General features: G+C 41.3%; 1 protein-coding gene across 2 annotated transcripts in view; it reads right to left on the reverse strand.

Annotated features, from left to right (window-relative positions):
- Positions 1-13,400, reverse strand: part of NELFA (negative elongation factor complex member A) — a 33,288-nt gene extending 19,888 nt beyond the window's left edge. The window contains exons 1-3 of one of the 2 annotated variants that reach the window (XM_040592304.1): positions 12,696-13,400; positions 6,267-6,492; positions 5,198-5,462 (exon numbers count right to left, since the gene is read on the reverse strand). In XM_040592304.1, the coding sequence (XP_040448238.1) occupies positions 5,198-5,449 (252 nt within the window). In that variant the 5' untranslated portion in view covers positions 5,450-5,462; positions 6,267-6,492; positions 12,696-13,400. Of the gene's footprint in view, positions 1-5,197; positions 5,834-6,266; positions 6,493-12,695 lie in introns of those variants that run through there. The other variant, XM_040592293.1, reaches the window with a different exon arrangement.
- Between the last annotated feature and the right edge of the window lie 8,539 nt (positions 13,401-21,939).

The raw sequence follows: 21,939 nt of genomic DNA on the forward strand, positions 1-21,939 counted from the left end.
TCATAAGGCCTCATGGCAGAAAGAACATGATGAAAAAACAGCCACTGTCATACACAGGGAAGCGAAGCACACTAACACATACTGTGAGCTAACCAGAGACATTGCCTAAATATGGGTTTGCATTTAACAAGCCTGGATTTGAGTTTTGACTCAGGTTTGTCTTTCAATAGCAATTTAAATATATGTTGCCAGTTCAGTGGTGAACTGGCAACTGAAAAGAAAAGTTTTCTTTGTGGTTTGCGAATGCACGAAATGCAACTCTGAGAAACCTACGTATAGTTTTTCTGCTACTTTACAGAGCACAGCCATAATCCCAAGCTCTTAATTGTGTAAGATTGCAACACTGGGTCAGTAAGAGCCCCATCAGCTTCAACCAGCATCTTGTTAAGCATGAATGTCAAGATCTGATGCAACATGTTCTGGCATTTCTCTCATCTAAAACTTAAGGATCTTAAGTATTTTTCTCAGCCTGCTGGCACAAAAAAACCCCAATAGGGCACAACTGAAAACATCTGAGAAGAAAAGGATCAGGCAGGATGGGGAAAGTCTGGGAACAGAGACAAAAGGAGATTAATAATGGCTGTGCAGGAAGAATACACAAACAGCACCGTGAGAAGAGGTAAAGAAAGAAATGTTACTAGAAACACACAAAGTGATAACTCCAGGATGACTTCTCGAAAAGGTTTCCTGTTCATTTGCTTTATAGCACATCTCAATTTATGTGACTATACCTTTACACAATTACATCAACAGTTGACTAATAAATGCAATCAAGTTTTAATCTTTCATGCAGGATAGTGAAGGTGTTATTTATAGGTATCTGTATTATTATACAGCATTTTCATTAAGCTAAAAGCATTGGATTGAAAGTACAGCATTAATATTTATGCAATACAAAACCAGGATGCATCAACTACCACTGTCATATGTTTTTTATTTTAATCATGAAAAAGAGCAGAAGTGGCCAAGGGTAGTAATATGGTATGTTTTAATCTAATACATCACAAAAAAATTAAGAACACTAAATGCAGGCCAGAAAAATGCATAGCAGCCTGCCTGTTCTGAACAGAGGGAAAGGCAAGCGTCACGTGCCCTCTTACTCCTTTGCAGTAGTACTCTACAAGTCCCACTTGCATGCATAGAGGACTCCTGATTCACATAAGCAAGCAAGAAGAAACAGTCTTGACTTTCGGTCTCTTGCAGCTACTGTAATAAAAGTGCAGGCTGCTGCTGGGATAGAGATCTTCCTCTCAAGACTGAAATTCAGAAAGCACTGAAGCACACAGTCCTCATTCCAGACTTGGTTGTAACATCACAGTCTAACCCTGAATAAATAAATTAAACATTGGCACAAAAAGAAAACTTGCATTGGCATTGTGAATCAGGTTAACAAGAATACAATATACAAAATAAACAGAAGTAATTGTTCTGCCAAATTCACAACTGAAACTCTGGTCAGCACTACACTGAGCTTTAGGCATCATTTCAAATAAGCACAATTATCTAGAAAAAATTTAACAGATGAAAAGCTGGGGGGCAGGGAGATTCAAGAGTTAGCAAATTCTGCCCAGAGAATTACAGCAGGAAAGGATATTTTTGATAACTGCCTACAAAACACACTTAAAAATGGGAGCCAGTTATTCTTATTAGTCAGCAGGAACACAACAAGCAGCAATGAGGTTCACAGCATGATAAAAAAAAAAATAATCAGGTTTATTACCTATCCCACAGGAGTATTATGAGGATTAAGTTGCTTATAGATATACAATATTTGGAGTGTTGAATGAAAACATTACGAAAATTGAAGGATATTACATTTGAGGAAAAAAGCACTTAAGTAAAGGACTTAGCCTTTAGGACAGCTCATTGAAGATTCACTTGTCTAGACTGAAGCTTTCACAGAGATTTAGGAAGGATCAGCAGCCAAGTAAACCCCTTCTAAACCAAGCACCACCACATTTTCCTCAATTCCCACATAACTTTCTCAGATTTCTGCTCCCAAATGGTCTCCATGTTATTCTGTGCCTCAGTGAAAATGCTATTATGTAGAAAACAAAAACCCAGTACTTTGCAGAGAAAACAGTAACTAAGTCCAATATCTAGAGCAGGGTATATCATTTAACATCTTACATAAACTAGCAACACATCCTGCATCTCCTATCTAGATTCCCAAAGCTTTACAAAGCTGATGCAATGTGTTTTCCGATGCTATTAAGTTTCCAAATGCCAACTCAGTGCTTCTCACACATGATCAATACAGACTGGCACATGGCATGGAAAACACACATATGACTTTCCACAGAGACTAATGAAGTACTTTCACAGTTAAGTTTAACCATTTGAGATATGGGTAGGATTCCCAAATGATGAATTTCACTTCCAGGCAGCTACAGGTATCCTGTACCAGTGTACTTCTGCCAGCAAAAAGACACCATATTCAGTACAATACACCGAGCAGAGAACACTACAGAGAGGTGCACAGCACACATATACTGAACACAAACATATATTTAGATTAGGTTTCAGATTTAGAAAGGATATTAGGAATATATTCTTTACTGTGAGGGTGGTGAGACACTGGAACAAGTTGCTCAGAGAAGCTGTGGATGGCCCATCCCTGGCAGTGTTCAAGGCCAGGCTGGATGGGGCTTTGGGCAACCTGGTCTAGTGGAAGGTGTCCCTGCACACGGCAGGGGGCTGGAGCTAGATGATCTTGAAGGTCCCTTCCAACCCATACCACTCTATGATGATACCACCTATCTTAGCAAAGCCACTACAAATTATGAACATCTGATAAGACAACATCCCTTTCTGTCAGGAGTTTGCTGGTAGGTCTGCTATATCATTAGGCTTCCTTCCGGTACAACCAATGTTAAGGGTTTCTGCCTCACAACTCTTTAATTTTTATCAATTTTTTAATCCCTTCCTCTCAGTTAAAAAATAAATAAAGTTTTTTTTAAAGTCACATCCCTGAAATAACTAAGATGTTATAGGTACTTTGCAAAGGACTGAAAATATGCTAAATCCCTAGATCTCAATCAAGTGTGCTTTGTTTACAATGAAGGATTAAATCTATGATTGCATTCACACACTGCACCAAAACAGCGGAAAATCCTAGAATATCTTTTATTACAGCAGTAAGATCAGCTTTATGTTTGGAACATAACTGATAACTTTACACTAAAAGGTACAGCAACTGACTTGCTCTTCTTTACGTATACTTTATCTCCATGGCTAACAAAATCACAGACCAAGTTTCTGGGTACCATCTTCCTCTGAATCAGTTCAAAAAGTTATTTTACCCACCCAGTGAACACTCTCGCAGCGTGTCAACAAGTTAATTTGCTTAAATGCTGCTCCCTCAAAGAGTTGAACAGTGTTACTTATGAAAGTCCCTAAACTAAGCTCTTTTTGATCTAAAAACATCACTAATTTGACAGATTTTTCCAAATATCGCAATACTCATTTCTTCCAGGCTACTTGGATTTTCACACTATTTCAGAAGAATTTAGCATATTCAAGAGTTCATGTGAGCTTATGCATAGCTCCCCATGCCCCTTTCTGGCCTTGGTTATTTTGTTTGGCCAAAACAAAATTGCATTTGTCACACAGGAAGAAGACAGCTTGTGCACTGAACAGGCACTAAACACAAGTACCATGTTTTGAAAATTAGAGTAATTATGCTGAACAAGAATTATTTCATTTTTTTTTAAGTGACACTGACTACATGCAAGAGTGATCAATTATACAGATGCATGTGGCAAGACAGGCACTGGCAAACACTAAACCACTGCTTAATTGTGATCCTTGTGCATTTTCAGCTTAGAAGTACCCCAAAACTGAGCATACAATAATCCAAGTTACATACTGTCTCCCCACACCCTGCCTAGTATATATGTACATTAAGCCTAAGCAGCAGCTGTGTCCTAGCCAAGAAAGAGACTGGTGCAAGCACAGCTAAGGATACTCTACACAAGAATGTGAGGATTAACTACATGCCACCTCCATGATCATTACTGGGATCCAATACCATACATGGTGGAAGTAGGAGAGGTACTCCTTAAACCTAGCTGAAGAAACTTAAAATGTTTCCCAGTCATTGTCCTGCTATTGCCCCAAACATCAGTAACTGCCTACTGGTAAGAACAAGCCAGCTGCAGATGAGGTATGGTCCCAGGCCAAGCAAATAAGCTTGCAGAGCCAGCTCAGACTTGAGCCAGCCAGCTTATTAGTTGGGGTAGGTCAGTAAAGGAAAGCACCAGCTGTTCCCAGAAAGGTAAAGAGAAGCAAAAAAACCCACCCAGGGCAGTTTTTTCAAGCAATGCTTGACTGCAAGAAGGTGGCGAAAAGCACTGTTCAGTGCAGACCCCAGATCTTCCATTCCATAAGTTTCAGCACTTGCTGCTGTCCTTCCAAGCAGAGATGTTCGACTTGGGACACCTACATAGCTGCCAGTATTAAGGAAAGTGAAGGAAGCCTAACACGGCTGTTCCCAAACGGTCCTGCCTCTGTCCTAATCCTAGGAGGACCACAAGCCCTCTTCCCAAAGGCACCCAGACTGTCAAAACACAGCCCTACAACTACGAGTCCATGGGGAGGCATAAGATGGGCTTCAGGTCGAAACTGCTTTCAAAAAACTAGTGCTAACCAGAGATTCCCCGGAGAGCAGGGCGAGGAGGAGCAGCAGCAGTAAAGCTTCCACTCCAGTCACTCCCTTTTATCACAGGGAACGTTAGCGCTTTTCCTCGCAGCAAGGACAGAGTCCTCCGCACTGGGCCTCGACCAACCACCCCACCAGCCGAGACCTTCTTCCTCCCCCTCCCCGTCCAAGAAAGGCTGCAAGCGAGATGCAGGGATGTCTGTGGGGATCAGCCTCATTACACACCCCGTGCCGAGTGCGGCCGGGCACCTGCCCTTGAGGAGCAGCCGCTGCCCGGCTCCCTGCCTCAGGGCTGCCGCGGGGGGCTGCCCGCTCCCACCGCGCCGGAGAGGGCAGCGCCAGGCGGCCTGAGGCGCCGCGCCCTGGGGTCTCCCCGCCCCACAGACACCATGAGAAAAGAAAAGGGCGGGCGGGGGAGGTAGTGCTGGCGCTGCGCCCCCGTCTCCCCTCACGCCGTCTGCGACCGACCTCTTCCCCTCACACACGCGGACCCCGCTTCGGTTAAGCTTCCCGCGCAAGCTCCTACCCAGCTCTCACCTCATCCACTGCCCGGCGGGGCAGGTGCAGCATCCCTAGAAGTAGCTTGAGCTTGACGGCCGAGGAGAGCCCGTGGAAACAGAGACGGATGTTGTCGATCACCGAAGCCGTGAGCAGCGAGGCAATGCTCGGCGGCGCCCACAGCTCGTCTGTGGAGCCCAGTTTGTTGTGTAGCCACAGGCCAGTGTCACTCTCCCGCATCGACGCCATCTTGGGAGCGGGGCGAAAAAAGAGGGGATTCTCCACGGGCATTTTATGAAGACACCTAAAGGGAGGGATGGAGGAGGTGAGGACCCCTGCGGGTCGGGGTATTGTTCGCAAGCCAAAATGGCGGCGCACTATGAGGTTGCGCTAGGGGAGGCGGAGAGTCAGCCGTAACTTAAAATGGCGGCGCCCTGACGGCGAAAAATAACGAGGCTCTAATCATCTGTCGTTCAGATGCAAAATGGCGCCCAGCACAGCTTTTTTATCCGTATTGCAAGATGGCGCCGCCTCAGCGCGGAGAAGCTTCTCTGTCAGCCCCGACCCGCTGTCCCTCACAGTCCGCCCTAACTTCTCCGGGGCTCTCCTAGGCAGAAAAGGGATAAAAACCAGGAGCGGGGGGGCGAGCCACCGCGGGGCCTGGCGGCACAGCTCAGGATAGACCGGGGCCCGCCCCGCCCCTCCGAGGCCGCTAGCCTCCCCCCGCCGGGCTCCGGGCTCCCACCTCCCCCTTCCTGCCCGGGAGCCGCCTCACTGGCCCCGCACGCCGAGCGGCTGCCGCTGAAGGCGGGCGAAGCGCTAAGGCCCTACTACCAGCCCGCCCCTCCCCCCCAGGGCTAGGCCGGCCCCCGGGCCTTCCGACACAGCGCTCGGCGGAGCACCACGTCTCCTTTCCTCGCAGCCCCCATGTTCCCGAGGGGGCGGGTAACCCGGTCCCGCAGCGGCGGCCGCTCAAGCGCAGCGAGCCCGTGCCAGCGCGCCCGTCGCTCGCTCTGGTCGGCCGGCGTTGAAACGGCCGCCCGTTTCCCCCAGCCAGCACCATGGGGAGCTTATTAGAGGTGCTATTAGCACCTTAAAGCGCACTCACCTCCCTGTTTTCCTCAGGTCCTATCAGCCCTTAGTTTGCTTCTCGGCCAAGGTAAAGGCAGCTTGCGGATGTGGTGCTGGGTGGTGAATCCCCCGGTGGTGCCGCGGTCTGGCACGAGCTGAGTGTCTTTTTCTTCGTTTTCCCCAGAGATGCTTTGTGCTGGGTGCTTCAGAGCTGTAGGGGATTACCTCAGCGGCTGGTAAAGCTAGCGGCAGGCCCTCAGGAGCTGGGGGTTGGTACACTTACCTTCATATTCCCTTGTGATTCAGCTCATTGTTATTTAAATATGAAAAATTAATCAATTGCCTAAATCCCAGAAGACTCAGGGGGTTTTCAACTGCAACATAAACGGTTCATTTTAGTGTCTTTCTAATTGAAATTGAAGCACAGGAGTTGTAGGAGTGCATAGCAAATTCACCTTCTCTCTTATGTTTTTGAATGAAAACGTTTCCTTTACAACATTCTTCCTCTAAAGAACTTGCTTACAATCTGATTTCTCTAGGGAAGTAGCGCGGTTTTTTTTTTTCTGAGTGCTTTATATTTCCTTAATACAGCATTGTGGAGTGTTATATTTTATTCTTGTTCCCAGCTTTTACTAATATACAAAATGCTGAGTGTCTGCAGCTCTTGGGTGCTATGAAACACTGACTTTTATCAGGGTGGAAGTGTTTTAGAGCAGAGTTTCTATGTGAATAAACTATATATTAGTGCATTAGGATTTTTTTTCCCCAGCTAATCATTTATGTGTGCAAATGAACACATGAATTTTGTTGCTACTATCAATCTACACTCAAACCAAATGTGATTTAAGACAGCTTTTGTGTACAGTCAGGTGATGTTTTAGAACAGCAAAATCAAAGTTGAGACAGTCTGTCTAACACATAAATTGTTCTGTCCAGAATTTTAGTTGACCTCTATCTCAGTAGGTTAGTTCCTTACATAATTGTGGGATAATTATTTATCCAGTAGTAACTATCTATCTGTTAGTTTGCACAGAAAAAAAAAAAAAAAAGTAAATAAGAGACTGGGATAAATGATTAAATTGAAAATAGAATAGGAATAAATTAAAGCAAAAGTTTTAAAAATCAGCTGTAAAATGAATGGTATTAGTTTAGACATATAATTAACATGTCACTCACTAGTAACCTTTACCATCTAATAATTATACCCAGCTGTTTAAAGTAGCCGCCAATATTGGTAAAACTTAGGTAGATGCTTAACTGTAGTGCAAAATCCTATCAAGTCCACTGGCACTATTTGTTTTGTGGCAGGAGAGTGGGTTTTGGATTAACTGGGGTAGAGAACATGTGTTCCTGTAATTTACATAGTGCCTCATAGATTTAGGTCTGATTTTACTTAAGGGTATGGACTTTGCTGTGAGAAAGCATTCTGAAAATAAAAAAAGTGTGAAGTGGCACAATTGTGACAGAATTCCCCAAACCTGTTGGTGAGGCATAGCTTAATATCTCACCCTTAACCCTGTTTTCTACTGTCAGCTGCTTTTGGAAATGTATAATCCATGAGAGAGTGTAATTACAAAAAAAAACCCTAGTTAACCAAAGAAAGCTAGCAATGTTCTTGCCTTCAAATGTGAGGAGAAAAGTAACCAACTCCTTTTAAAGGTGGGTTGGAGGAAGTAAATCAGAGAACATGCAGTGGTTTGTGCAGCTGGTTGCCTTCAAGCAGTAGCTAACAGAGAGTTAACCTGGTTCCATGAGATGACATGAAATGGTTTTTAAGCATCAGATCTGATAAAGGCTCCACAAGGCCGCAGTACAAAGTGTGCAGTTGTACAGCCTCGCTCTACCAGTTCACACTGACTGAATGTATTTTGACAGGGTAACTTTGTTGCAGTAAACTTTCTGTGGGATTAGGTACTGGCTTTCTCAGGGAACGTCAAGCTGCTGGAAACTAAAGGGGTATTATTACATTCTTTCTTTTTTTCTGTGCTTTCCTCGGGGCATCTATTTTTGGACACTGTCAAGTGCTAAAGCTCAGAGCTGCACGGCTGTCTAGTCTGAGCTACTGTAATCACTTCTATGTTCTTATCTGAAGTGTGACTTGAGAAGGGAGCCTATTGTGTGATATGTATCTGGAATATAAGGTTTTGCATAGTCGATTTGGCTCCAGTCCTATCACCTGCAATTTTGTCCCTATTAGCTGTTAACTGAGCGTACAGACACTGTGGAGATTAAGACAAACTGCTAGCTAGCTGTAAGAGCATGTATTTGTCCTGTCTAGTTACTACTACATAAACTTTCTGTTTGAATATAATAAAGCTTTATATATTCTTTTACCTAAATTTTATTTAGTTTGAGTATTGATTTTCAGAGTAAGATGGCAAATATAAAAGCGCTCATTCCTCAGGGACTCCTGGAGCTAGAAAGGGTATGCTTGATTTCTCTGGAAGTGCTTTATATCCCACATGATGTTGCATTGCACTCTTAACTGGCTGCAGATGTTTTCTCCTCTAAGTTGCAAGTCCCTTTTTCAAAGATGGTGATGTTGAGTATCAGATTGTTAAGAAGAGTTGGAGAATGCTACAAGATAGACTGGGAGGAGGCACCCTGGATTCACTTGCCCAATTGTGACAGTATTCAAATAAAAAACAGACATAGGCAAGGGTTCATCTCTTGAATCCACTTTGTAATTGTTTTAAAAGAGAGATGACTTTATCTCACATCAAAACCCATGCTCCAGGAATTTCCCTACCTGCGGTTTGTCTTGTTACCTGTTGAAAAATATATGCTGGTGTGAATCAGTCCTGCATTTCTGAGAGCAGAGTGCTGTGTTACTACCTGTCTGACTCAGAATAATTGTGTATACTCAGAAGGATGTCACAGGGTTAGAGCCTGGAGTTTTCCTGGTTCAGGGGAAAGCAGCACTGCTCAGCTGGGCATCTAAGTTGAGATGTATGCCAATAGGCAGAGATTCCAGGCTGGTGTTGGCACTGAGTTCTCAGTGAACAAGAAACTGCTTTTATTGTGTTTTAGGAAGCACTGAGGCATATGCAATAAACAGCATTAGCAGTGGCACTGAGTGGCACTGAGGATGAGCATCTCATCCTACAATGGCAAGTATGGCAGTTTCTGAGCCAACAAGGCTTTAGGCTGTGGTTCATGCCACAATGACAGGGGACAGCCCAAGAAGGTAGACAAAATAGTAGATTGTGTATGAACATAAAATACACTCTCCGACCCCACCCCCCCACATTGCCATTAAGGTTGAATAACTGAGCTTTTCTGCACTTTTATTTTTTACTTTCATGTTTGTAACTGGAGTTCTAAACACTGCAACTTTTTAGTATATTCAATATTTCAGTATGTTTTTAAAGTGCAGTTTCCTGTTTTTCAAAGCACAAAAAGAGGAAAAATTTTGTCCTGTGGTATCAGGTTGGCACATAAGTTGTCTGCGTGGTTAAACCTTTAGAGCTGTTAGAGGTACTAATGGAGTGACTGATAGTAGTAACAGGCTAATATCCTTTATGTTAACTGACAACAGAGGTTTGTCAGTAAGTCTAAGGTGAACATAATTTTAAGGAAAATCTATTTCAGTACTTTTACATACACAATGAAATAATCATTAAGCAGTAGTTGATTTCATAAAATGATATTTACTATCAGTTTTAGTACCTGTCAGTACATTTTTATACTGCTTCAGTTCATAAAATGCTGCTTTTTTAGGAGTTTTTGCATTTTCATTTTGTCTTAAAACTTTGCTGTAGTGATGGGATCTGAAATGAAACACTAAGAATTTTCTCAAAACCAGATTAACTGACTTCCTCAAGACAAATGGGAAGCTTGCTCCTGGTAACCTCTTGTGTCAGCTGTGACACAGCTACCTTCCCTGGCAGGCAAAGTCTCTTGAAACTTATATAACTCTGTTCTGCAGAAATAAATAGACATAAAAGCTATGAAAATTGTCCTGGATACCTCTTCTCTTGTGAATTGGCATGGCCTGATGTGCCATGCAATTATTGCAATGGTGCTCCATCTGGCTACCATTACACTTATATTACTGTCATACTCTCTTATGACTTCAGCCGCACGATTCTGTGATTATTTTTTTCCCCAAATAAACTTCATGGCATGGTGACTTAAATCATAAGATGCTAAAGGCCCATGAAGAGTGAGAGGCAGAATTCAAAACAGCCATTTGCTTTCTATCTTGCTCTAGAGCAGCTGCATTTGATACACTGCCACTTTGGGGCTCTGATGTTTAGTAGTGGCTAATGGGGCCTGAAAATTGAAGGTTATCAGCAGTGATGAAACAATTTCCTTGAAGTCTCTGCAGAGCAGCATACCTGTGTGATAGGTCCCATCCTTGAGGAGCCAGCCATCTGACTGGAAACTCCCCTTCTACATTCCCCCATCTCCATATGTCACTCAGCAGCAGCTACTCAGTGTAGTGGTAGTGCATCCTCCTTAGGGTTGCCCTGGCTTCATTAGTATGCACTGCTTTGGAAAAGGTGCTGCTCTCCTATCTAGCAGGGCATATGGGGTGATTAATGGGACTTCCAGGTTTCACTAAAGTCTTATTTGCTTCCCATGTTTGACCTCAGAGGTCATCAAAAGGGTATTTGTTCTCAGGGCTGGTGGGCCTGGCTGAAGAGTATTCCTTTAGCTTTTTCTGGACATCTCTGTCTACAGCCATTGCGCTTCCACTGACATAGAAACACTTGCCTCTGCCACCTCTTACGTTGCCTTTCTTTCACTCCTGATTTTAGTAAGGTTTTTCTAATGTGTTATTGTAACAAAAGGAGGCAGTTAAATAGTTATTTAAAACATAAAACGATGAATGCAGAGCTCAATTATCTTCTCAGTTACTTTTTAATAAACAAGAACACAACCACTGTGAGCAGTACAAATATCATTAATCAGGCATAACAATGTGCAAAATTAAAAACCATTAGGGGTTTTAAAAAAACACTAGGACCTAAAATGCAAAGTGCTGATCACAAATAAACTTGTTCTTTCAAAGTCATATATTTGTGCATGTGTGATGCTTTGTATCATCTTTGCTTATGATGATATGATCAAATGGTAGAAAGGCCTTGCTTTGTACATAAGGGATGCAAGGGAATCATACAGGTTCATCTGTTACTTGACATCCCATGGCATACACTGTATAAAATGTGGTATTTCTGTTTTGTTAGAAGCAGTAATGCTTCTAGTAGCCATCACAATAAAACTGTGCTACAAAATGAGGGTTATTAAAGGCAGTGGCATCAGGCCACATTGAGACAGCATTGTGGTCTTCGACAAGAAAGTCACCAAATTTTCGAGGAAGATTGCTTCCCTCTTCATTACCTCCAGGGACTTTGTTTGCCAACAACCATATTATTGTCTCCTCTTTTCTCTCCCTATTTATTATGTTTCAGAAACTTTTTTTTATCTTCTTTCATTTTTTATCACTCTTTAAGCATGCTGCATTCAGGAATGTAAGACTGGATGCGACCTCTGACATCACCACTTGCTGCTATGTGCAACATTATTACGTTTGTCTTTTTATAAATTATTAAACTCCATTTTGCAACTACCTTGATTGTTTTACCCTGCTACTGAAGGCAGAAAACTACTCCAGAAACTCACTGCTTTGGTAAGGATTACTACCTTCTAATTTCCCAGCTAGTTTATGCCCATTTTTATGAAAAGGTGCTCTTTTACTTTCTATGCATACTGGATAAACATTTAGTTAAAGTAGGATTTTTCAGCCTCTGTGAAAATTTTTGCTCCTAATTTCTCTGTTTTAATGAGTGTGGGATAGTATCTTCCCTGCTACACCTCTCTCGATTCTTGATGGAGTCCAGGATGCAGTTTGCTTTATTTGCAGTGAGAGTGCACTGTTGGCTTAATGGGCTCATGCTCAGCCTGACACAGCCATGATCCCCTCCCTGGTCCTTTCTGTGGGCTGATGCTCAGCCAGTTTCCCAACTGTCCTGATGCCTGAGGTTATTCTCTACTGAGCCTGAGGCATCTGTTGACCTAATCCTCAAATATATTGAGAGGTCTCTGGATTAAGTTCTGCCAGTCCTCATGTCAGCCACTCCGTAATTTGTTGTCCATAAATTTGCTCAGGGTGTGTTCTGTGTCATCATCTGGTCCTTCGTCAAGATGCTGAACACTAAGTTCTTCACTAGCTACATGTCAACCATTCATTTTTACCAGTTGAGCCTGGCAGTCCAGCCAATTTTCAAACCATCTGATAGCCCGGTAGCCCAGCCCATGCTTTCTCAAAAAAGACCATTTTCATGTCACCATATAAAGTAGGAGAGAACTGAAAATTTGTAAATTTTTTGGTACAGGTCCCACACTGAGCACTTGGAGAAGAGTTTAAAACTCAGGAGGCATAGAAAGGACACACTAAAATATTCAGTCAGGAGTTACGGTATCTCAGTCTTACCATAAAGTTGTATTGTATTGTACGTACCTATTCCACTGTTCAAGAAACTCCATGTGTGATACAACTGGATGTTCTAGGTGTGATTTAGGAGATGTAGGTTATCTGGGCCTGAAACTCTTTCCATATTTATGAGTCAATGGAGAACCTGGATTTCACAGTCCACCTCTGCTTGCTCTGGATTGTGGTCATTGGCAGTGATAAAAGATAGAAGTCCTTGAATTTAGAAGTCCCTCAGACAAAATTTCCTGCTTTTAGTGGTAGCTCCTTATAATTAAAAGAGAGATTCCTTATGGCAGTATTTGCTTACATCCCATTTGTTTCCTTCATTTGTTGGTATTTGTCTCTGTCTTTGTGCAGCTTGCTGGGCAGGATTCCATTAGGACAGCAAGTACTCCTTTTCCAAGGACAATAAAATCAGGAGCTGAATACCAGACTACACTGATACTTGATGCTTGGCTGTATGGACAACAGGTCTGCTGGTACAGGCAAGTGTCAGAAGCTGGAACACCAGTAGTTCAGGCTGTAGAGGCAACTGGTAAGTCTGATAGAAAGGATGATCTGGGTAGCCAGCAAAATCATGAGATTTTCTTGGTGGAACCACTTAGCAATTGCAGAAGGATGGCTTCAGGATAGTGTTTCAGCAAGACATGCTTGGGCTAATGGGTGTTTGAGTAATACTTTTTCCAGAGAAGTTCTAATAGCAGTGCATATAAAGCCAGAGAATTCTCCCTCTCTTTCTTTCCTTCTCTCTCCGCCCCCCACCGCCCCCAATCATAAAATTATACAAATTTACCCACAATAAATTTCAAATGCATACATGTTTTTCAGCTTGTCTGAATAAACAGTAAATGTCAGTTAGTGCCTGGCAATAAAGATCTCTAGTGTTAGTTCAGATACTGCTTTGAGAACTGGAGTTTCTGAAAAACACCGATTATAGTGGAAAAAAAATACAGACACCTCTGAAGAGCATGACAAGATATGCATAACTGAAGAGTCTGGCTGAAATCAAAACATCTCTCATAGTTTAAGGGATACTGTGAACTTGAACTATAGTCACTGAAAGTTAAAATGAACTAAAAGCTTTTCAAGTTTTTTCAAGCCAGTGAATTTTCTCCACCCATTTTTATGTTTTTACTATGGCTCTTTAAAGTTTTTTATTTTCATTCTTTTCATTGCTATGGGAAAAATACAAATAAGCAGGGGAAAATTACTAGCTTTGCAGTTTTAGAGCTATGTAGAGAACAGTGAAAATTATTATAATTATTTTAATCTTTTCCAGTTATAAGTTATCTTAGGCTTTATTGGTGAAGGAAGGGTTCCAAATGGACGTGTTTTATGTCATTTCACATGTCCATTTGTTTGTTAATATTTGTCAACTGTAGTAAAGTTTTTCTTGTAAATGTTTTACTTTTAAAGTAATACTTTTGTAATCTATAAGAAGAGTTAGGCTTGTAGGAAGACATCATATTTTATCAGATATAATTGGAAAAATAAACAAGCTTTCAGGCTTACAGTCCTTGTATTTGGTCTGATTTCACCTAATGAAACGTAATTACCTCTCCTTACAAACTTTCTTTTTCAGTACAAATTTTCTCAGCATGGCTGGATTTCCTCTGGGACTGTAATAATAACTTACAAGGTTGCAGTTTTTGCTGGCAAACTTACAATATTTAGCATGTGACCGTTTATGAATTATTGAGGCATTGCTACTCAGTACAAACTGATACTGGACGTCCATAATAGACCCAGTAAATTAAGTGCTTAAACCATTTTACTTTTCCACGCATTTTGGATAAGTATTATTTGTTTCACTCTGATGTGCTGAGAGTTTTCTTCCTTTTTAAAAATTATTATTATAACTTTAGCAAGGCTTTTGTTGTATTTAGTAACTGAGGATGTCTTGATGGACACATCCACAGGGAGCTTCAGAAGACATATTTTGTTCACATTTACTATTTGTATCCGTCTGTATGGTTCTAATTGCCATTGGATTTTAATGACTCGATCCCTGATGAAAAGGATTCTCACAGTTTTATGAGATTTGTACATGTGTTACCCTATTTAACAAAGAGGCAGCTAAGGACTAGGGTAGATAAAATTATATGCTTGGGGCCAGGTAAGAAAACTACATGAGGCAGGTCTTTAACTCAGTTCTCCAGCATCTGATCAGTGATTTTTACTCTACATTTTTCCTCTTCTGAAATTTAACTGGGCTAAACCAAGGAGGAGACAGCTGGAGTTAAAAAGAATGTTGTACTTTTCCCAATTTTCAGTTGTATTAATAAGGGGGATGTTTAAATTCAGCTTAATTTCTTAATTCCTTTTATACTGTTAGGTGATGTCAGTTAGCTTGAGGGAAGTTGTTTTGAAATTGATTGTACTGACACTTACATAGAAGAGGTTTTGATCCACAGCTCTCGAAGCCCTTTTCAAAGGTGACATTATGTACTCAGGTTTTCAAACTGATGGAGGAGGGGAATGAGAAGAGCAAAAGAGGGAAAAGAAAAACAGGAGTGAATTAAAAAACCTCAGTAATTCCAAAAAATACTTTTTTATTTTAGTAAATGTTTTGGACAAAGTTAATGATAGCAATTTTTACATTATTTCTTAAATCCCTTCAAATCCTACTTTTTTTTAAAATCAATAGGAGACCATCATTTAGTTTAATGGCAGGAAAATCAGGCATAATAGGAAGACACTGAACACAGAGCAATCTGACCTCAGGTATAATTGACTCACTGGTACTATGCTGTTTCATAGGATAATGATGAGTGTGTAATTTACTGTGACTAAATGGAATAGATCGTACACTGACATGCAGAAAGCCCGGTAGTGCAATTTTATCTTAATTATATATCAAGTGATACAGAACAAGGAAAGTAACTCCACCATTGAACTAGGTGCCCAGCTTCTTTGCAAACTGCCAAATGCAAAGCTGCCAGGTGCCTTGTAAATGTCCCAGTTTAATACTAGCACTTAGAATGCAAACCTTGAAACTGAAATAGAAATATCATAGTCCTAACCTGCAGGCTACACAGAATCCTTCCACAGTAATTCGGGGAATAACATGGTAAAATGCTGATGCTGGTGGGGCAGGGATAAACCAGTTCTTTGCACATTTGACAACATGGCAGGAAAATGCAGAACAGGGAATGAGCAAGCAAAGGGAAAGCTGATCCCAGCCAAGCATGGGGTGGTGATGAACATGAAAACAATGGTGGAATCAAGTTTTTTTTGTTTTACTGTCATTTGCTATTTGCTTTTTCACTGTTAAAATGTTCATAGATGAAACATTAAAGGTCCTGTTCATTCACATACAAACCTTACAAAATTGATTCTGGAACCAGCTTTTCTGAAGAGCTGGCAGGAATCCAGGGAGAAAGCAAGTGCAGAGATGAGATTATTGTTGCATCAGAGTAAATTCAGTTAAAGGTCTTTGGAAAACATATTTCTGGCAGCTGAGGTACAAGGGCAGATGAACATGGGTATAGAGAGAGGCCTTCTGAGTAAAACCATAAACATGAAAAACATTAGTGTTCTAATAGCTGGCTTACAAGTGTGATCCTATCCTCTTGACTGATGTATTGGGATTTTGTTTTACCTCCTACAGCTTGAATTTAAGAGGCAGACTCTGTTACTGACAGTTCAAACAACCCATATTCTGATGAATACAGAGAAGGAGCTGTAAGACCAACCTACTGCAGTGCCACAGACCTAGGGCCAAGTATGTCAACTTACGCACTGAAGCATGGGACACAGATGCTCAAGTATGTTAGCTGCAGGCATAATTTCATCAGTGTAATGTTCCAAAGAGAATAATTAGCTGAAATAGAAAAATATATTAATTTACACTTTCCCAATCTCTTTAAATGTCTTTCATATTATTATCTTAAGTCTGTTTACACACAGAGTTACACTGCCTCATTACTGTTTGACAGTAGTTTAGTTCAACTACTTCAAAACTCTGTGGACCTTTTTACAGTTCTAATATTATGATAAAGCTTGCGCTGATGAATGTATAGTTTTAAATTAATTAATAATAATCAGGGTTAAAGTATTAAAAATGTCAGTCTTAATTGCACTTTTAATCTACAGGGATTCCTTTTATGGCTCTTAATGCTTTGTTTTACATAATGTATCTTCAAATTCCACACAAGAATCCTATTTTATAGGATTTATATTTTAAGGCTGCAAAGTCAAGGATTCTGAAGTTAGAAAATGCCAGAATTCATGTTTTCAGAACTTTGATTTGTCTCCCCTCACATTTTGCGAAGTAGTCATGACATGCGCCCATTCAGTGCACAGAAAGGATGGTGGTCACTTGATGAGCAACTATTCAATGTTTTGTTCTCTCTTTGATGCCTGATGTGTGACTCTATGCCTTAATAATTACTGTTCAAATCCTGCTCTGAAGACAGAGTTAGTAATTTCATTATGGACTTTTCAATGGTATGCAATTGTGTAGGAACTGAGAGTTTCACAGACAGAATTCAATGTATTTTGATTACATCCTCATAAAGTAAGGAGAAGATAGCATTACAGCTTATTACATTACATTGCAGCTACAGTTTTAGCCATAAAAGCACAAGGTTAGAATTTAGGCTTGCAGCAAAACCCTATACCCAGTTCATGGCCGCCCATGAAAAATGGGTTTTTAAGTGGCTAATTTAGTAGTCTGTGTGAAAGGCAAATAGAGAATCCAGTCCTTTTGAGCAGCATACAAACACCTCAGCCAGCAACCACTTTTTTGCTTCCTGCAGTCATTGTGTTCACTTTCTGCAACAAAAGAGCCAAGATCCTCTGGACATGATCTGATTAATTACACAATGCTGACTCACCTCCATATCATGGTCCATTCTGTGCACTGAGTAGCTATATACAGCTCTATATCTACAAGCTAGATATGCTTCTCTAAAAATGATGGGAAAGTTGCAGACAGAGAGAAAAGAAAAAAAAAATAAAAGCCTATCCCTGCAAGTATTTCTAGCAGGCCTGCTGGTCCAGGTATTTCCGTGCCTCTACAACTTGATGTGGCTTCAGTGACTGCTTTGGGCAACTGCATGTCTTCTGTGCTGATGCTGAGCATGTAGGGTAAATGGATAAAAAAACTGCCCTTGGAAGATGGGTAAAAAACAGTTCATGAGATGTGTGGAAGATGAGTGCTGAGATTGGGAGAAGGAATTCTGGTTGCCAAGAGGTTTAGGGGAATTTACTGGTAGGAAAAGGAGGCCTCATTTACCTCTGGATGGATCTGTCTTGCTGTTTCCCACCACTGACCCAGATTCCTAATGGCATGATCCTGACCTGTCAAAGATAACAGATGCCCTCCTCCCTGAGAGATTAAGCACCACACTGCATGGTAAATCAATGTACCACTTCCCTCCTTAAAAAGAAAAATCAGTTCCTCTCTTCCTTTTCCTGGTAGGTGATGAAGCTAAACTCCCTGAAAAAGTGATAACACATGGGTGGGGGTTGTTTTCCTTCAAAATTCCTACCAACAATTCTTGTAGGTCTCCTTCAGCTTCTTGATCTTTATATGACAGTGTCTGTGAAGCTGTTGAGTGTCTCTGCTGAGACAGTAAGTGGTCAGTGCAGAAACAAGATAATTCCTGGTGGGTTTCCTCATGTCTGTGGTCCTCTGGATACTCTTCCAAATGGCAGGAGAGCTTAGAACTCTTCAAGGTACAAGGGTGCACACCAACTGCCAGTTTTTGAGTGTGGTGCAGCAGACAGTGTAGGGTGGCACCATTAGTACATTAAAGGTCTGCAAGACTGCAAGTCTTCCCTGAGACAGGGACATTTTGCATACAAGCACCCAGGTGTTAAGTGTAACAACGGCTTGATGTGGCATAAGGGCCAAGTTCAGGTCTGCTGCACAGCTTTGCTCATGGTTGAGTGACTGGGGCTAATCTGGGTGGGACGTGCACCAAAGTGCAGTTTGCACAGGTGGCTTGAGCAGTGTCCTGTAAGGTGATCTCACAGCCAGACACCCTTAGGGTATATTGTCCAGGTGTTCCACCTGAGGGGCCCTCAGCACCCTATCAAGTAATCCCAGAGCTAGATCTTGCAGGCTATCAGGGGCTTCAGGTCTCAAGGACTAATGGATCATTGGTATAGAGCATTACAGGGCTACCAACACTGCTTCGATGGTGACTGGAGAATTCTTGTCCCTTCTGCAGTACAGGCAGATGAGATCCTCCTTTACATTACCCATACGCTAGGAGAAGAGATTGAGAACTCAGTGCCAGTGTCGGAAAACAGAAGATCAAGTGTTTGATGGATTTTTGTGCCCCGGGGTGGGGCATGCTTAGTGAATCTGTATGCACAGTAAATGTAAAGAGCCTCTGGCACATGGGAGCTGGGAGTAACAGAACATTCATGGACTTGAGCTCACAAGCTCCCCTAAGTCTTTACAGAACATATTTAAACTGAGATTTTCAAAGGCTTGCCACTTGGCCCAAATTTGTGCAGTGACTCATCTGAGCAGTGAGAAGCACATCCCTGATACAGATAGCTCATCTGTTAAATTCCAATGCTCTGCATCAAACTAGAAGGTATGCAAACTTTTAACAGAACAATCTTGCATTTCTTTTATTAAGATGGGCATTCTTCCATCTTTTATTCTCACAAGACAGCTGAACCAATGTTTTAATAAGCAAGGAAACAAAATACCCTTCAGGTCCTCAGCAGCCTGCCAGCACAGAAAATCTCGCTCGAACAGTTAAGGTTAAAAGTTGTAACGTGCCAATTATACTGATAACGAATCTAGTAATGAAAGTGTCAGGCTGCCTTAACTATGTGTGTCCCTATAAATAGCCAAACAGGAGTTATGACATGCAGTAGTCTACTTCTACAAGCTACTAATTCATGAGATCTTGTACCTCCTATTCTGCAGTTATTCCTTAAGTCAGTTTAGTGTTGCAAAGCATTAGTTTTAGGTGAGTGAACTCAAGCCTGTATGTTTTAAATGAGAGAAATTATTAATTATTGATTGATAATTATTAATGAGCACAAACAAGACTGAACAAGTGTGAAATGTGAGCTAAACTCAGAGCAGCAGTTTAGAACATGAAGGGTTGCACCTTGCATTATATGGACTTTGGGGTTGTTTTGTTACAGAAAACAAGCACAGATGTATTTTAATTTCCACTAGATAGATCTGTCCAGATAATACCTGTTCTTGTTTCTGTAACCAAAAGGTGGCAGCATGTTGTCTACTTTCCCTTTCCATCCATCCTAGCTGTAAGCTCCTAAATAACCTTAACTTGCTTGCTTAGTTAGTCAGAATGCCAGGAAGTCCAGAAACAATCATGCTGACTAAGGAATGCTGATGAGATCTTATGTGAAATCAACTGTTTATCAACTTTAAATAGAAACAGCAATAGATCAAGGACTGGTGATTTTATTCCATTGTTTCAATGACAGCCTGATTGACTTTTGGAAATGTGAAGGGTTAAATTTCAGTTCAGTGGTGTAACTTCAGAAGGAACACCTACCTATAGATCTTAACACTTTCATTAAAAGTAGTGGTTGTTAGGAAGCCTAAGCCAATAGTACCTGGCAAATACTATTGATCTGTCAGACGTTAACTCAGTCCTACTAGGTACTTCCTGCTTTGGTAAATAGATAAAAGGCCAATGGGCATCCAAAGGAACAGCAAAGGTAGGGCAAATATTTTATGCAAGTACCAAGGTGAAAAGGATATGAATGTACCAGTTCCATTTTGCTGCATGAGTGCATCGGTTCAGTGGCTTCTGGAAAGATGAGTTAATACAATTCAGCCATGCCAGTATGAGCAGATTTCAAAGCTGCTTGTCTGTTGCTCCCTCCATTTCCCACCACTTGTTGAACAGCTGGTCCCTAGAAACTGAGGAAATATTTCATTTGGAGATTTCAAAACCAGCTTGAAAGATAAAGGACAGAGAGCACCTCAGTATGTTCTCTCCCTCCCTCAGTGTTAGTGCAGCTGAAAAATTGTCTGTATGACTAGTAAATTTCAGGCCTTTTTAGACCTAGCACAGGTTCTATTTTGAATGGGAATCTATTTTCCTCTATCCCTTATTTTAAAAGCATCTGTAGTTCACAGCTACGCTTAAAACTGACAAGTCTGCATGTCAAATGGAAATGCCAACATAGTATGGTGTGACATGAACAGCGCCCAAACATTTTCTTATGTCTTTTTTTTTGCTGGTGCAACAAAGGTATTTTTTAACATTTGCCTGTCTCGGAGGAAGATGGGGTCTTAAGGCTCTATTTTCTTTATACTGGAGTTACCATTTTTGCTAGCTTCATACTCTTCTCTTTTTCTCCAGTGACATTTGCAATATAACGCTGGTTAGAAGATAGAAAAGCTAGAATTCACTGATTCACAAACATCCCACACCACTATATGCAGTCTTTTTCCCACCTAGATGAAGTGCTAGCAAAAAAGCACAACCTGCATGAGATATAAATAGCTGATCTCAAGATAAAAGGTGACTCATAGCACAATCAATCTTCAAAGCCCATTTTTATGCAAAAGATGACAGTTTAATCCTCTGTTAATTTCAGTGTTTGGAAAGAGGCAATTTTCAACTCCAGTTTGGAGGGAATTAATTACCAAATACAGCATTCTACAGCATGAAGATGAGATCTCTAAGTATAGTGTGTGCCTTTGCCCGCCAAGATACTTCTACACTTAGAGCTAGGCCTAGTCCGTTAAAAAACCCCCTTGTTTTGCTAGTTGCTCTTAGTTAATGGGAAACAGCAGGCTTTTTGAATTATCTAATGACTCCTGACTGTGCTTAATTACAGGCTTTAAAAAAAAAATAGACCTGACACTTTCTCCAATAAATAAAAACTAAGTAGAAAGAGTCCAACTAATAAAATAATTGATAATAAATAGCAAATATTTTCCTCCCTTTCAGAGTTTTTAAATTTCAGAATATATGTATGTTTCTCCCTGCCCCTGCCCCCCTCCCCTGCAAGCCTGGAGCAGAAAAGCAGCTTTGCAGGTCTAAGTGATAATAATGAGGCTAGGCACTCCTGAAGTTCAGTATGAAGAGGGCTACACTGCTGAAGTGCTTAATTTTTCTCCCCTCAGAAAGAGGGTATATAACCTGGCTGGAACCAGGTGATCCTGCCTCTCAAGGAAACAAGGTCCTGCAGCTGGTTGGCTAATGGGAATTACTTTGCCTCTCTGGAAGGCAGCAGCTCTTGCTGAACCCAGGATTCAATTTGAACTAGGAGCTGACAGCTACTGCCTCTCACAAATGCCTCTCTAAAGAAGCTG

The sequence above is a fragment of the Falco naumanni genome, chromosome 1 (assembly GCF_017639655.2).
Source record: "Falco naumanni isolate bFalNau1 chromosome 1, bFalNau1.pat, whole genome shotgun sequence".
In the NCBI taxonomy this organism is placed as follows: domain Eukaryota; kingdom Metazoa; phylum Chordata; class Aves; order Falconiformes; family Falconidae; genus Falco; species Falco naumanni.